Consider the following 15,604-nt stretch of genomic DNA (forward strand, 5'->3'; position numbering starts at 1 on the left):
TGAGGCTAAAGCCCTGTTACATATTTATTTGAAACTCTATTTTTCCCCTTACAATAAAAATCCATCAGTTTTCACATTTTTCACTCAATCAATTTATTTTTTAAGCAAGCTTGAATTTAATTTTGAGACAAGATAACTCTCACATCATGAGTTTATTGCTTTGGTATTCAATGCTGGAATAACATCTAATCAGCATACTTGCCAGTTTCATTTTGATACATCTTTTTTTATAGGCTGTATCACAGCTCTCCTTTTGTTCTGATCGTTTTAAGATTATTTTGGTAAGTCTTACTTAACCTCACCAGTCACATTTTTCACCTCCTTAGCATATCTTTGAGATGTATAACTATTACTTACCCTGAACATTTAGCACTCTCTCTACGCTGACATCAGACAGTCTTTTTTTCCGAAGTTCAGCCCGAATTCTGAACACTTGATCAGCATAAGGTGTTACGACACCTATACTGCCATCATCCAACTTGCCCCAGGCAACAGGCCATTTTCTTCTTAATTCTTCAACGCGCTCTACCACTTCAAACACCTTAAAAGAAAGTCACAATTCTTAAAAGTATGCTCCACTGAAGATCATTCTTTGATATGGAAAGAAAATTTGAATTTTAAAGCTCTAAGACATTTACATGACACAGTATTACATAGCCTTACTGAATAAGCAATAATACTATTGCATTGTATAGTGATATACTAAAATATCATGTATTAAACCAATGTATTTACTATACAGTACCTTTTTTTCATCTTGAAATAAAAGTTTGCCCACAAAAATGTCACCTTTAAAGTACAAGCCGGGAAATCATAATAATAACTTTAATTTTCATGCTTATGTTCTTACGAAAATGTCAAGTGCAGTAGGACCTTTCTTATCATCCTTTATCTAATTTCCATAAGTAAATATACTGCCTAAATAGGGATTATTTAATTTTTATTCTGGATTTTATATGTCATATTAGAGTTCGGTAACTCCAAAAAGAGAATATATATAGCAGAGCACAATCACTTCCCATCCCAAAGGATACCATCAGGAATTTCAGATTATTTATCAACTGCTAGTCCACCTCTGTGAAATACTATTAAATGTGCTACCTGAAAAGACTAATGAGTAATAAAAACTGAAAACCTCCTCCTGTGATGAGACAGGCTTAAAGCAACCTGCTGCCGAAAAGCACCAGGCACAGCAGCTTCTGTTTCTCAGATACTGCACTACAGAAGATATTTCAGAATAACTTTATGGAACGTTTGTGGGTTGGTTCGGGTTTTTTAACATTTACATTCAATATGTCATTTGGTAAGTGTCAATATGCTGTTCAATAAATATTTATCCAGCTATTTAAAGCATGGTAATTGATGAATGCAGTTTTCATACAGCATCACAAATGCAAGCTCAGCCTCTTAATGGAAGCCAGGCAGATAGTCTTTCCTCAAGTATTCTTAACTTTCTTCCCTTCTTTATTCATCCGGTTATCTCTGGCTGTGGGAAGAGGGAGTTAAAAATAAATTTAATGCTCCTAGCTTTTACATTATCTCTCCTTCAAATCGGTGAGTGGGAATTTGAGGGACTTTTATGGACATTTCAGGAACATGAAAAATGATATAAATCACAACGGCTATGTACAATAGCATAAAGCATAGTAGTTCCTAACAGCACTAAAAATCTGTTGTTTGATGCTGACAACTTAGCATCTTAAATCTGATTATATGACACACATTCTCATGTAAGTATATGTATTTTTAAAAATGAATCTACACTGGAACAGTTTTTTGAAAAACTCAGGAATTAAAAAAAAAATCAGAAGGAAATTAATAAAGCAAAAAAGATCAGTTAATCCTTAAAAAGTCACAAATAGGTTATTTTTGACAATTTCAGATTTTCAGAGGGCAGTAAAAATAATATTCAGGGCTGTTTTTAAACAAGCCCTGAATATAACTTTTTTAACATAAATTCTTGTATTTAAAAGCCAGTTGTACTGACAAAGGATATTAGAATAAACTTTGATATCTATAGAAACTGTAGCACAAATATAACGATCTTTTGCACGTATTTTGGCAAGCTTTTCTGAAAGCCTATAGCTTCTGGATACGTAGTTAGAATTAACAGCATATAATTTTAGAATTAAGGCCAAAAAGGGAAAGTGTATTTTCCCAATTAATACTTAGTAGAGGCATCAATGAACCATAAGATGCCCCAATACAAACATCCATTAAGGGTCAAACAGAAAAAAAATCTCCCTCATCATCTGAATTTCAGTTTTTCATGTCGGTGTTTAAGCAGCTGTTGTTCTTCATTTCGGCCTGTAGCTATTAATGACTCACAATTTTCAGACAGTTACTTGGCCACTGAAGATATTTTTAGGTTTTTTTACAACTTTTTTTAAATGGCAAAGCCATCCAAGTAGATTAATGAAAGCAGTCAGGTGCCTTCAGTTTTTTTCAGTGATGTGTCCAGAAGTCATTGGAGCTTCTTATTTAAGTAGGTATTTTAATACATCAAAGAATGCATAACAAGTGCAGCATAACAACAACAACAAAAAGGTTGAAAATTGTGCATCAGATGAAATGTACCATGATCAACAAGGGGAAACACAGACAGCTCTGCAGTGCTGTGTCTTAAGACATCTTTTTGGTTGGGGAAAAAAAAAAAAAAAAAAAAAAAAAAGAGTTGGGTCAACCCCTTCCTAATTGAGGTGACTGGAAAAAGGCATCTTTCACTAGGAAAAGTATTACCAAGTCAGGGGCGGGGGGGAAGGTGAGGGGAGAAGGTCAGGGAGTGTTTGGGTTTTGTTTGGTTTTGTCTTTTTTAAACTAAAAGGAAGGAATGAGAATGAAAGCAATTTTTGAAGAATACAAATAAATTGATGTGAAACAAATGTATCGAGAATAAGTTCTCACCGAAAAAAATCTCATCTGCACATCATCAGTTAGACATCCTAAATATATTAAAGCAAATATGAAATGTTACTCCAGAGGACTCTTATCTGAGTGGGAACATTTCTACAACAGTCAAAGAAATCTAAGTTTTACTTCAAATTGCAGTTACTCTCAGTTGCTAAGATACATCCATCAGAACGTCACAAAAATTTATCAGGAAAGACATCCTGAAGAATGAGGCTGAGAGAACTACATGCAGCTTGCAGTTTGCAGAGAAAAAAAGAAGATAAATTAGTGGAAAAATGTTTACTACAATTGCAATGTTCACTACTTTGTGTTTAGCAAACTCCATGTTCCCCTCTCCTAGTAGAGACAATTTATGTCTTCCACCTACACCGAGCATAAACCAATAAATCTGGGGGGAGGAGAGCTTTAAGAAAACAATCAAAAATAAAGCCAAAGACGACTTACCTCTGCATTATTGTAAAAAGCTGTACTATTTTTTTCTTGCACATCTTCTCCACGTGCTGTAAAGAAAGTCAAAGGGTAGAAATCTTTGTGTGCTGGCTGCTTTCCACTTGCCATCAATTTGCCTTCATAGAAAAGTTCAGATGTATAACTGTAACAAGGCAAAACAGAATAAAATGTGGAGTCTACATATGAGCTCACTGATAAAATATGCAATCACAGAATACTTCGTAAGGAAAACAGAACCGCTGATTACTGTTCGGTGTCTTCAAGTGATTTCTCTGAACTGGTATTTCCATACTACAGATGGAGCAGAAGGCACTGAAAATATGCTTTTCCAACACTTCTTCTACAAAGGCAGTATTTCCTTCTAATCTAAAGCTCGACAACATTACTAACATTCTCACTAACATTTTGCTCAGAAGTTCTGGTGGCTTGAAACTGGGCAAAAGGAACAATTGCTGTCTGGGACTGGTTATTCCCCAGGCTGGCTGGACAATGAGCCTGCTTACATCAGTTAAGAGTTGTCGAACTTGGAAGACAAAGTTACTAAAGATTTCATGTGTACTGAGCACAATGCAGGCCAAGCATTTGGCTTTGAAGCAAGCTTTTTCTCTCTGACTTCTACTCCAGACCAATCGATATTGCTAGCCATCAGAGACCCAACCAAAACATACTCCTCTGCTGGCAGCAGGCATTACAGAAGCTGGCTGACCAAAAAAGAAATGAGGCAAGGACTACTTTTGTGATGAAAAGCAGGAGGGAAGAAGGCAAATTGAACAGAACAAGACAAAAAAGCCAGCAAGAAGAGACTGCAGATTACTATCAGTAGTACTGCAAGTACTGTGTACTACTGCATGCACAGTAGAGCTAAACTAGCGTACTGGCTTTCATAAATTAGTGAATTCTGGTATAATCTAACTTTTGAACGCTCGACCTCCAACCTTAGCGTTCTTCGGATATAGCTCTGTGGATGCAGTAACACAAACACAGCCTGACACGAATCCAACAAAAGCAGGAGACTGTGCAGTCTGTGGGCTCACCGAGTTCTTCCAGGCTTCCAGTTGTTGTAGCTTAAGATGTAAACAACTGGTGACAGAAAAGCTAAAGAAGCTAGTCTGCTACCAAATCATCAAACCACTGCAGCCCACTACTGACCAGAGCTGGCTTACGCTGGACAATCCCCAAGAACAAGCAACTCTTCTGTGGATTGAGTTGCAGCAGTCCACTGCGGCCAATGAGCAAAACTAACAATTTCTTCTGCAAATTAATTCTTAGTAATGAGTTCTCATTAAACAATAAAACACCCTTTTTACAAGGACTGTTTTCTCCAATTACAGATCCAAAGTCAGGCTGAACTAATGGCTTGTTCTTTCTTAATTTCTTTTGGTCTCTCTACTTCGGTTAGGTAGGTATGATTAATGAGCCCACCATGAACCATCTTCCTACACTTACTTCTGTCTTAAGTGCCATGGTACCATTTGTCAGGAGAAATTCCACATTATAAAAAACAGTAGACTTGGGACAATCTCCAAAATGGACCACCATCAGAGTATTTAGCAGGTTCCGCAGCACACAGCAATACTTTCTAGTGGAATTAGGCACACTGGGCTTTCACTAGATAGCCGACGAGCCCCAGTGGTACTTCTGCAGTCCTTACCTCGGTGTTCAACACAGCAGATCTTTCTAGGAACTCACTGTCTGAACTCCAACTGTTGAAGTGAATTTTCACGATCTTTCTATGGCAAATTTCATGGGGGTGATCTCTAACCAAAAGCTGAAATGATCCCTTCCTTTTCAGATTCTCTCTCATTTCAAACTTACAATTTCAAGAAATGTGTAAGAAATTTAACACCAGTCTATAATTACGAAGTCCATAAAATGAAGACAGATTAAGCAGTGTTACAAAATACATTACATTCTCACTTCTGATTACCCAGAGCATTTAAATCCTTCTGCTTTTGCTTTGAACGCAGTGATAACCTAATTAGTATGACTGGATACCAATACAATATTCCTCAGTACATATCTGAGCTAGAATTTAAACTTTAGCATTTTTCCCCATGATTGCACTTATTCTTTCTAGCACAGCTCATGGATGAGCTCATTACTCTAGAAGCCATTAGTTTATCATAGCATAAAAATGCAAACCCACTGATTAATAAATAAAGACAACAGGAAACATGCCCACAATTTGACCTATTTTTTTCTGTACATAGTTTTATGTCCATACGTTCCTTACATTGCACATAACTTACTGGTCCAAGACAATCTACTCCAGTAATTCTGAAACAGTTCCAGAAAACACAAACCCCATATAATGTACTGCACAGCAGTTAAAAAGAGAAAGATAGCTCTTCTTTCACTTAGCGTGCAAGTCTTGCAGACAAAGCATCCCCAACTGAATCAGGGGTCTGCAATACAACTAACTGGACCCCTGGCGTCTGTTCTAGGAGACAGAATTTCAACCTAGTAACAAAGAATTACTCTGCTAATTAACTTCAAAACAATTAAGATTTCATTACAGAAACACGTAATGCTTCTCTCTTCATTCAGTTGTGTGTGGCTCAGAGTTGTTTTGTTCACTCACACCAGTCAAAGAAAAGCATGATACAGTGAAAAAGTTCACACCTACTTGATGATAGCTTCATGGGAGCGATAGTTCTCACACAGCAAGATCCTGCATGGAAATTCTGCAGGGTAGTGCTCATAGAGCCGATCAAGCAATGAAACATGAAGGTTTCTTTCCCTGGCAAATTCACTGTAGACAAAAGGACTGAGCTGTAATAGACACACACATACAAAGAAAATGTAACTAAATACGTGGACTTGGAATTTCGTGCTCCCAACATATGTATTTTGCAACAAAACAAAACCGAAACCTTACTTGTGAGTCTACACTAGAGATTATGAGGTATTCACATACCACAGAAGTTTGGAGCAGATAAATACCTTAAATATAGAAATACAAATTATATATATTATGTACATTGAAAAATTCTATAGCTCTTACCTGCATATGGTCTCCAGCCAAGACAATTCTTGTGTTTTTATTCGCTAATGCTAGAGGCATAATAGTTTCGCACTCCATAGCCTGCGCAGCTTCATCTAACAGAATGTGTGTAAAAAACCCTGTAAAACAGAGATATTGGCAAATAAATGAAACTTGAAATATGATAAAAGAAACAATGATCACAATACAAGAAATTGTACTAAAAGTTTTGTATTCTGATAGTAACCAAGACTAGAAAAAATTCAGTATGGCTTATACAAATTAATTTCTGGCAACTACTAGAAACCACACAATTTTCAAACTCATCAAATGACCAACAGTGGTCAACTGATTGCCAGTGACATCAGCAGTAGCCACAGATCCGCCTCTTTCTTCTGATATACATGAAGTTAAACAAGTGTTTTATCTGTGCTCTCCTTATACCGAGAGGAAATGTCTCTTGGCAAACCTCCCTCCGCAGGTTTCTCAAATCTGAAAATCTTTTCATCACCATGAGGCTTGAAGAGCCTTGGACAATGACAATGAAAAGGACTTCCTCATGTACTTGACTCCTATTAACTATTTTATATACTAAATTTCCCATTAAAATTGCACACATACCTGAGCACTTTGCTGGTTATGGGCTTTAAGGAATGTAGGGGGGAAAAAAGGAACAGAAGTTGAAGGAAAATTTAAATTCAATCTTATGATAATATTGGACCAAAAGGTTTCTTGAGGGGGGTGGGGGGCAATCTATGCACAGGATAACATGCACTTGAAAAACACTGGGCCACAGCAGACTTACACATTATGAAATGTAAATTCAGGATAGGTATAGAAGTGTTTTTATGCATTGATATATGATATACATTAAGGTTTAAAACAAAGTATTAGAGGACTTAGTGTACCATCCAATTAAGATGATATACATAAAAACGTAGCAATTTTCTTTGGAAAAACATTAATTTCATACAGCTGCACACGCATTATTATGGCATGACTGTACACAGCTCATTGCCAAAGTCGTTACTTTCCACCTAAAGACCTGAAAATATTTACCATAAATTCCATGTGAGTTTTCTCTATTGCAACAAATGCCTAAATGTAGCCATAAAAAATTAACCATAACTTCTGTAAAGAAATTCCATATTCTTCACAAAGCAGATGGATTTAATTTGGAGATCAAGAAAACAATAAACCCTAAGCAGCCTCTGCCCCCAAAAAATTAGTCTAATATATTTCAGTTTAGAAAACAGCCCTAGAAGCATCACGTTAACATAGCATGGATTTGTATGTGTGGGAGTTGTCTGCAAAGCAAACAATTCACAAAACACAAAAAAAAGCTCTCTGTGCGTATTTATGCTTACATGCTCCACTGAGTAATGACCTTAATGAGCATAATATTCAAAGTCATAATCTCAAACAGAATTTTCCCTCTTGGATCTCAGAAACACCAGATCATAGATAGTTATGCTTATTTATTTTAAATAAGGAAAAAAACACAATAAGCAAAAGGTTAAATTGATTGCCACCAGTTTATAGCTTAGTAATAAACATTTCTTCATAAAAAAGAAGACCATTTAAGATTATCACTCAAAGAATTGGGTAAGGAACTGACACTGGTAAGAGGGAGAAAATTCTTAAAGCATGGACACTTCTTGTTTAGAAATTCTCTCACCTGGTTCAAGATCCAGTTGACATAGATACTGTGATGTATTTAAAGTAACAACTACTACTCGTTGTTTAAGAATGTCTTCTTTCTGTGGCATCTGAAAGGTGGAATGTGTGCTTGAAATCAAACAGTACTGATGCACAACTGGGTGGACAGTCTTTACCCAGCGATTTCTGAAATATACCCTACAAAAGAAAAAGGAGGCTTATTTTCTATACAGTTTGAACACAGCGACCACCTAATATTTCAAATGCTAATATTCTTTTTTCTGATAAATAAAAGTAATCTTCAGGAAGCAAACCATCACAACTGTGCAGAATTACATGCTAAAACACCCTGGATTTACCTTCCATTATTTGCTGCAGTGCAATACTACATATATGAACAGTTACCAAGGATTAATTCACATATGAACATCTGTAAATTCTTCATCCATTTAAGTTCTGCAACCCACACAGCAATGTCTATTTCATTGCAAACTATCAGTAAACTCATTTTAAAGAAATATTTTCTCAGCTGAAATATAAATATAGCCCATAGTCTTGGAACTGACAGAGCTGCAGTGGTCTGGCACATCTCATCAACCACAGCCATAGGATCTTGAAAAAAAAAAAATGCAAAAGACATTAATAAAATCCTATACTTCCTTTTACACATACTATATGTCTTCTGAGTTCTACGAACTGAACGGGAAGTATACTTGCTTTCTTATCATGCAGGGCCATCATTATGATGCACTGTATAAAAGAATGAGAAAATAGTGCCAAGAAGGATGGCTAGAGTCTAAAATATCAGGACATTGTCAGCAAAGCGCTGGACTTAAGTATCTTTCTGTTACACATAAGATCATTTTCATTACCATATCATGAGATCAGTGATGAATTTTTCTTAAAAAGTGATGAAATGTTATGGCCAGTTTAGCTAAATGGAAGAGGAACAGGGAAGACACAAAGAGTATGCCCCAGAAAAGAGAGTACAGGTAACTCCACAGCGGTCTATAGAAATACAGCAAACGACGCCAGCTGAGGATCTGGGTAAAGATATCAAAGGGCTTTTCTGTGGAGTGTTCCTCAAAAATATAATCTGTATCAAGAAAGAACTGTGAACCTAAAGTGGACCCTTAAAACTACAGGAAACTATTGTACAGTTCTTAATATTTAGAATTATTTTATTTCCAAAGCAAAATAAGATGAAATTATTTAAATTAATTGCAGTTCTAAATACAGCATTTAATGGTGTTTGGTTTATCTATTCATTATTTATTTTCTTCTGATTAATTTCTCCTGTGCCCATATTACAAATCCCAAAACATTAAAAAAATATTTGGAAAAGTGTAATTATGCACCGAAGTGCAAAACTTGATTGCACTAGCTGGACTTTGGATATCATGTGTCCACCCACATTTGAAAATTGCAGCTCAGTTCCATATAATGTGAGAGAAACAATTATTAGGATTATAATAAATTTGGGTTCTGAAAATACAATGTCCATTTTGGACAATAAGCACAAAACGAAACGCAAAGAGGTGCAAACACACTGCAGTATTCTCAATGGCTTTTTAATTTGACAACACAACCAACCACAACTGAGACGTCGTGACCAAAGATGACTCCAGTGAAGACTGGGTTCAGTGCAGGAGCAAACATTACGCTCCTGAGTCATTCTCAGAACAATGAACCTTCTTAATGTCACCCCAGTATATTTCTTTCTTATCAGCCATCAAGCCGATAAGCTTTATTTGATAAACTGTTATTACATCAATGTAGCGACACAAAGTCATGGCCTAATAGCTAGAACAAGGTAGGAGGAGCAAGATAACCCCTGCTCTATGTATCCCAGCCATTCAGTTGGCTTTCGTATGGTTCAGTTCCTCAATCTTAAGTGAGGGTAATACTTACCTACCATCTCACAGGAGTACTGTGAGGATTAATGAGTTTATTGTGAGTTTATGTTTGTAAAGCACTTTGAGATTCTTGGATGAAAGGTGCTATTGAAATGCAAAATATTATGGTTATTAGACATTATTATACCATGCACTGTCTTTTATTACAAAAATTCAGCTATGTGTGACTCACAGATTGGCTGACAGCATTTCAAACTGCATTGCTGCTTACCCATTAATTTCTTTTATTTTGATGTGAGATCAAAAAGGTATCCCAGAGCTATTATTCACCACTGGTATAAAAACACCTGACAGATGTGACTACTTCGAAAATGTCGTGATATAAGTAAGCCAAACTGAGCAAGGGATTTCTTCTCAGGTGCAATTTGGGCTAATAAAATCTCCTTTTTTTTTTTTTCTTAAAGTTAGAGAAACCCATTACAAAAATGGTTTTTACCAGCTTAACATAAATCATAACGTTTCACCCTGCAACATACCCTTAACTTCCGATAAAACAAGCAACTAACCTTCTAATCTTAATACCTGCATAAGCAAAGCACCTGAATGCCAGTGGAGTCAGGCAATTACTAATCGAAACATTCAAAACCTGCAGCTACAAACCCAAAACGCAGCCGTAGCTCGTATGAGAGTGTATTGTCTCACATCATGTGCCTCACATCAGGATTTTAATTCTGGAGAAATTAAAACCTTGAATACTAAGGTTCATCCAAACCACAGGCAGTGAAATTCCTAGCAAATACATAGAGAACCACATTGAAATGGAAATCCCAGAAGATAATAGATTAGGGACTCAAATCTTCTGCAAACAAAAGCACTGAACATATCCACTGTACCCACTGATGCTGGGTTTAGCATGCACAGAAACTGCATTTCGCGTGGAAATTCATACCACCTTTATTTCTAAATGTGGCATCTGGGCATCTACAACAAAAGCCTTCATTTCTGTGGACCTCTAGCCAAAGAGCCAAAAAATGGAACAAACTGGCAAGCTAACCTATCTATGTTTCCATCAACATTCCAGCCGTTACCTCAGAAAAGAAATTTGCCCAAATATTTCTATTAGCTGTTAGTCAAATTGAGTATTTCCTAAACTTTCATGTTTCGATTCCACCGATAAAATGTCCATCAAAGCATCAATTTGTACAATAGACTATTTGCAAAAATACTGATTTTATATAAGTAATTAAGATTCACAAACATTTCCTTGTTCATGTTTCAGGCTGGGATTGCTCCGAAATCACTTAATATACACTTCTAAATTAATAAAGGGGGAGTCTAGAGTCAGAACCTCTGAGGGACACTAAACAGTTTCATTTGCCCTCCTGTCCTACAAAAGCGACTTCTACTACTCGTGACTCCTTACAACAGAGTGAATGGGGACTAAATTTAAGTTCTTCAAAGCTTCCTTTTCCCTGTTCTGAACCGGAAAACACTAATTCCTCCCAGTTCTTGATAAAAAGGCCAGGATTCTCCCTGCAGGCTGTGCTCCGAAGAACTCTTCTTGGATAAACTCCAGTCCCAGCTCCTCAAATTTTGTGCAGTTATTTCTCACCTGAAATCCCTCAAGCAGAAAGAACACAGAAGCTTACAGGAAAAAGAACCTAGCAGTCACGTTTCATGCCTCTGTTAACAGACGATAAAAAAAAAAAAAAAAAAAAAAAAGATGTATCTAAGTAGTTTTCTTTAGGTTTTGTGGGACTTTAAAAGCATCTGATTTCCCTCTTCCATTTCTTTTGATCCACCTCCAAAGAGAGGCTTGTTCTCATGAACAAGTATGTTCCTTAGGATGCAGAAAACATGCGAAGAACCTGTCTTGCAACTTGAAAGTTGACTTTTTTGATCAATTTTCCTTTGAGGTTGACATAAGATAGAAGCTAGAGTTTCAAGAAAAAAAGTAATTGGCTAAAGAGGCATTTATTTTACAAACTAACATTTGATAAGATAAATTAATACCGTTTTCAGTATGAGAACTTTACTCCAGGCAATTTGGAAAAAAGGGCAATGGACTTTTAAAAACTTGGGGTTTTGGTGTGGGTTTGGGGTTTTTTTTCCTAATTCAAACTCTGGTTTGCTCTGATTGATTAATTTTTACAGTCTGGGTATCTCCTAAAGCTAGTAGCCATGTACTAAAGCTACCTGGTTTCAGGCTACATGCAGTACTTACATATGTATGTTATGATCAAAATATTTAAAAATTGAACCGGAGGAGTTTCAGCTGAGATATCTGAAACAGAATCAACTTATTTTCTGACATTGCTGAACTGATAGTCAGCAATAACATGTTTAGGAATAAATAAAAATATTAAGGATACAGATAAAAGCAGTATCAAGATCTTTCCTTTTCCCCTAGTATTACATATAAACCCAGCGTATGGCTACAGCTAAATTTGAAATATGCAAGTAAAATAGTAATAATAAAGAGTAGATACCTCAATCACTGTACGCCCAGACATGTACAAAGAATCTGCGGCTACCTGCTTCCTAGGTCTCGGCTGGAGTTTCTAGGAGGTGGTGATCATCTGAAGTACTGCACTACAGTGCCTACCTCAGCAGCCCACCTCCTGGAGGCTCCAGCAGTTATGGAGAGAGACAAGCACATTCAAAGAGTAAAAGGGTACAGAAATTGGGAGCCAATTACTACCTCTTAGAGCTCTGACTCACCATGTAAAGGTGCCTGCTTCTCCACACTTAAAACCAAATGCCGTAGCACCTAACAGAAGAACTTAATTGAAGGCTCTTTCCTCTCAACTGTAGGTTAGGGTCGGGGTTTTTTTCCTTTCAGAAACACTTCTGAATTAATTTACGTAAGTATAACAAAATTGTCTCAATGTCAAGTTTCTTCAGTAAGAGTCAGGTTTTGGAGTGTTCCCCTAATATGGTTGAGTCATCTAATCAAACCCAGGGGCATTTTTTTTTTGTGGGTACGAATTTGTTTATGGGCATCAGAACTATGAGAATTTGGCCTTCAGGCTTCACTGGTATTTTATTTAGGTGCAGAACTTAGACTTGACATAAATTCTCAGTGTTCATTCTGACTTTGCATTTTCCAAAGGGCATAGAAAGTTATTTTGTTAGGAAAAAATATGAATTTATAACATGATATTTAAACAAAACCCCCAAACTCTAGGCTTCAGACTTTTATGTTGCATCATTGACAGGATAATTTACTTAGTGTACATCTTGCCCACAGAAATTTACAGAAATATTTACACAGTTCTCAGTACTCAGTCAATGAAATAATTATGCTTTCCTTCTCTAAAAACAACATAAATATTATGGTGCTCCCCACTAAGCTATGGAAACATTTTTAGCAAGGATGCTATTCAGCCAACTCATCAATTGTAGAGTAAATAAGGAAAAAAAAAATCTAAAGCAAACTGTTCAGTCATTTAGAAACACATCAAACCATGCAAATAGCACATCCAGCTTTGATAATTAACTGCTTCTACTCCACTCGATGTTTCCTTTAAAATACTGCAAGAGGCTCAGAGCACCATGTTTAAAGTAACAGTAATGATTTTATTTTGAAAATATATCTTGACAACAGTCAGTGAGAAAGGGAACAGATCCATAATTAATTTTAGGCTAGGAATCCCACATAGCTCTAGCTTTCCATTCAGATAAATTGACCCTTTAACTCCCGCCAGACCAGGTCGACATGCAGTTAAGCTTTCAAACAACATCCACTTCTCAATTTTATGTAATATTTCTTTTTTTAAAACATACATACTTGTGGATCGATAAATATATATACACAATTCCAGAGATGCCTCCATTTTCTAAAATTTTAACTTTTCATAGAGGTATCATGATGATTTGAACAATATCATACAACCTACAGTGGCACTTTCTGAAGGATTCATAATAAATTATATGACAATTATACTTAAATTCAAACTCAAACATTCAGTGACTTTTAAGTTATGTGCTGTAATTTTCTTGCCAAATATGTATATATATTTTAACCATAAGAAAAATACCACTTTTGTTTATGTATGTTTTTCGTAAGTATTTCTGAGACTGGACTATACAGTTTAATACAGGACATGAAAGAAGGTAGCAAAAGCCTGGCAACCACAGTAAAACTGTATTTAAACTTTTACTCCTTGCTCTGTTAAATCACACTTCAATATTCCCAGAAGTGTCAATTAGACCCATATTTTCCCACCACAAAATTAAGACACCGTAATGCTTTTCATCACAAAGTGCTTTACAAATCACCTTAAGACAATCTGTGTTAAAATACAACCAGACCAAAGGTAACTCTTCCAAAATAAGCTGCCTTCTTTTCCTTGGCCAGATCCTCAGTGTCTGTAAAATGTTGCATGGCAACTAAAGCCAGCAAACCTAAAAGAATTTACACCTGTTGTAAATCTAGCCCTTTCACATAACTTCACTGGCTTTACTGACATTGCATAAAATGTAAGTTCAGCATTGCTTTTAATAGCTAGGAAGTAAACATATAGTCATTTTCTTAGTAATATATAATAAACTCACACAGTGGCATTCAGAAAATGATGTCCATAATTTAAAAAATATGTACCATGCTAGCAGTATACATTATATATTGTGATTACTGCGCAAAATATTCCCAGGAACGGGTACTGCCCATCAATAAATCCTCCCTAACTATTTCTATGCCAGTTTACCCTCCTTGCTCTTGAAGTTTCCACCTCTTCTTCATTTTTTTCCTTAACTAATTTCCCCAAAATACCCACGGTAAGTACATTTAACCACATACACAACGACTTCAAACTGACTTATCAGAAGAGGCCAAACTACTTTCACATGATTCTCTAAATATGTAGCTCCTATGACATCAAAATTTCTCTTCAAAAAGCCAGGTGAGTAGCCCCAGTTTCCAAATCAACATTGTAAGTGTGAGTCAAAATTTTCTGGAACTAAAATACAATTAAAGTTCATTTTATTTTATCATAGTAGCTTTTAGAGGAGCATATCAAAAGTTTGCTCATTAGGAAAGACACATTTATCAATAGAATAATAAAAGCTTAAAAAAGGATGTCTTTATTTTTATTTAACAAATAACCCAAAATTATGTTGACAATGTTTCACGTTCCTTTTAGTCTATGTTTTTAAAAGCACTGCTGGTAATGCCAATATGCTTTTATGTTTTAAAAGTTCTTTAACCTTTTTTATAGACACCTTTTCTTAAGAATAGTATTTTATAGATACATAATAAGCCTTAAAAAAATACCTGAGAGGTCTTGCCTGGGGATTGCCTGCTTCTACATATGGATGTAAATAATCCTTTATGTAGAGATCAGCAGCACTATTAGAATGGGTGCAAATGAGAATCCTGCTGGAATAAATGGTGCAAATAAAAAAGCAATGAAGAAACAGAAAACAATTCAAAGCAGTAGAATACAAAAAAAAGGAAACAGTGGCCATCTTCCTGCACATTTGTCTTAATGAAACTAGTCACTAACCTACCATAGTTTGCATGATTTAGCCCTTTAACTCAAATCCTTCAGTTATGAAAAGATTTAAAGTTCAAACAGCTTTTCAATAATTATTTTGTGATTATTAATCTAGACTTGATTTTAAGTAAGGAACAGCTTTTATTATCTAGCATACTGCAAAACCTTCCATGTCGAGCAAATCACAGTCATGCTACATGTTGTCAATTTTGATTAGTTTTGTTCTATATGGAAAATACAGGCTAAGA

At 35.8% G+C, this 15,604-nt stretch overlaps 1 protein-coding gene across 1 annotated transcript in view; it reads right to left on the reverse strand.

The window, feature by feature from the left end:
* The window catches only part of HELZ (helicase with zinc finger), an 89,887-nt gene that overhangs the window by 24,339 nt on the left and 49,944 nt on the right, over positions 1–15,604 (reverse strand). The window contains exons 16-21 of the mRNA XM_035897709.1: positions 15,134–15,238; positions 8,022–8,200; positions 6,365–6,483; positions 5,987–6,132; positions 3,355–3,502; positions 358–541 (exon numbers count right to left, since the gene is read on the reverse strand). Coding sequence (XP_035753602.1) covers positions 358–541; positions 3,355–3,502; positions 5,987–6,132; positions 6,365–6,483; positions 8,022–8,200; positions 15,134–15,238 — 881 coding nt within the window. The remainder of the gene's footprint in view (positions 1–357; positions 542–3,354; positions 3,503–5,986; positions 6,133–6,364; positions 6,484–8,021; positions 8,201–15,133; positions 15,239–15,604) is intronic.

Source organism: Egretta garzetta, unplaced genomic scaffold, assembly GCF_000687185.1.
Source record: "Egretta garzetta isolate BGI_Z169 unplaced genomic scaffold, ASM68718v1 scaffold787, whole genome shotgun sequence".
NCBI lineage: Eukaryota > Metazoa > Chordata > Aves > Pelecaniformes > Ardeidae > Egretta > Egretta garzetta.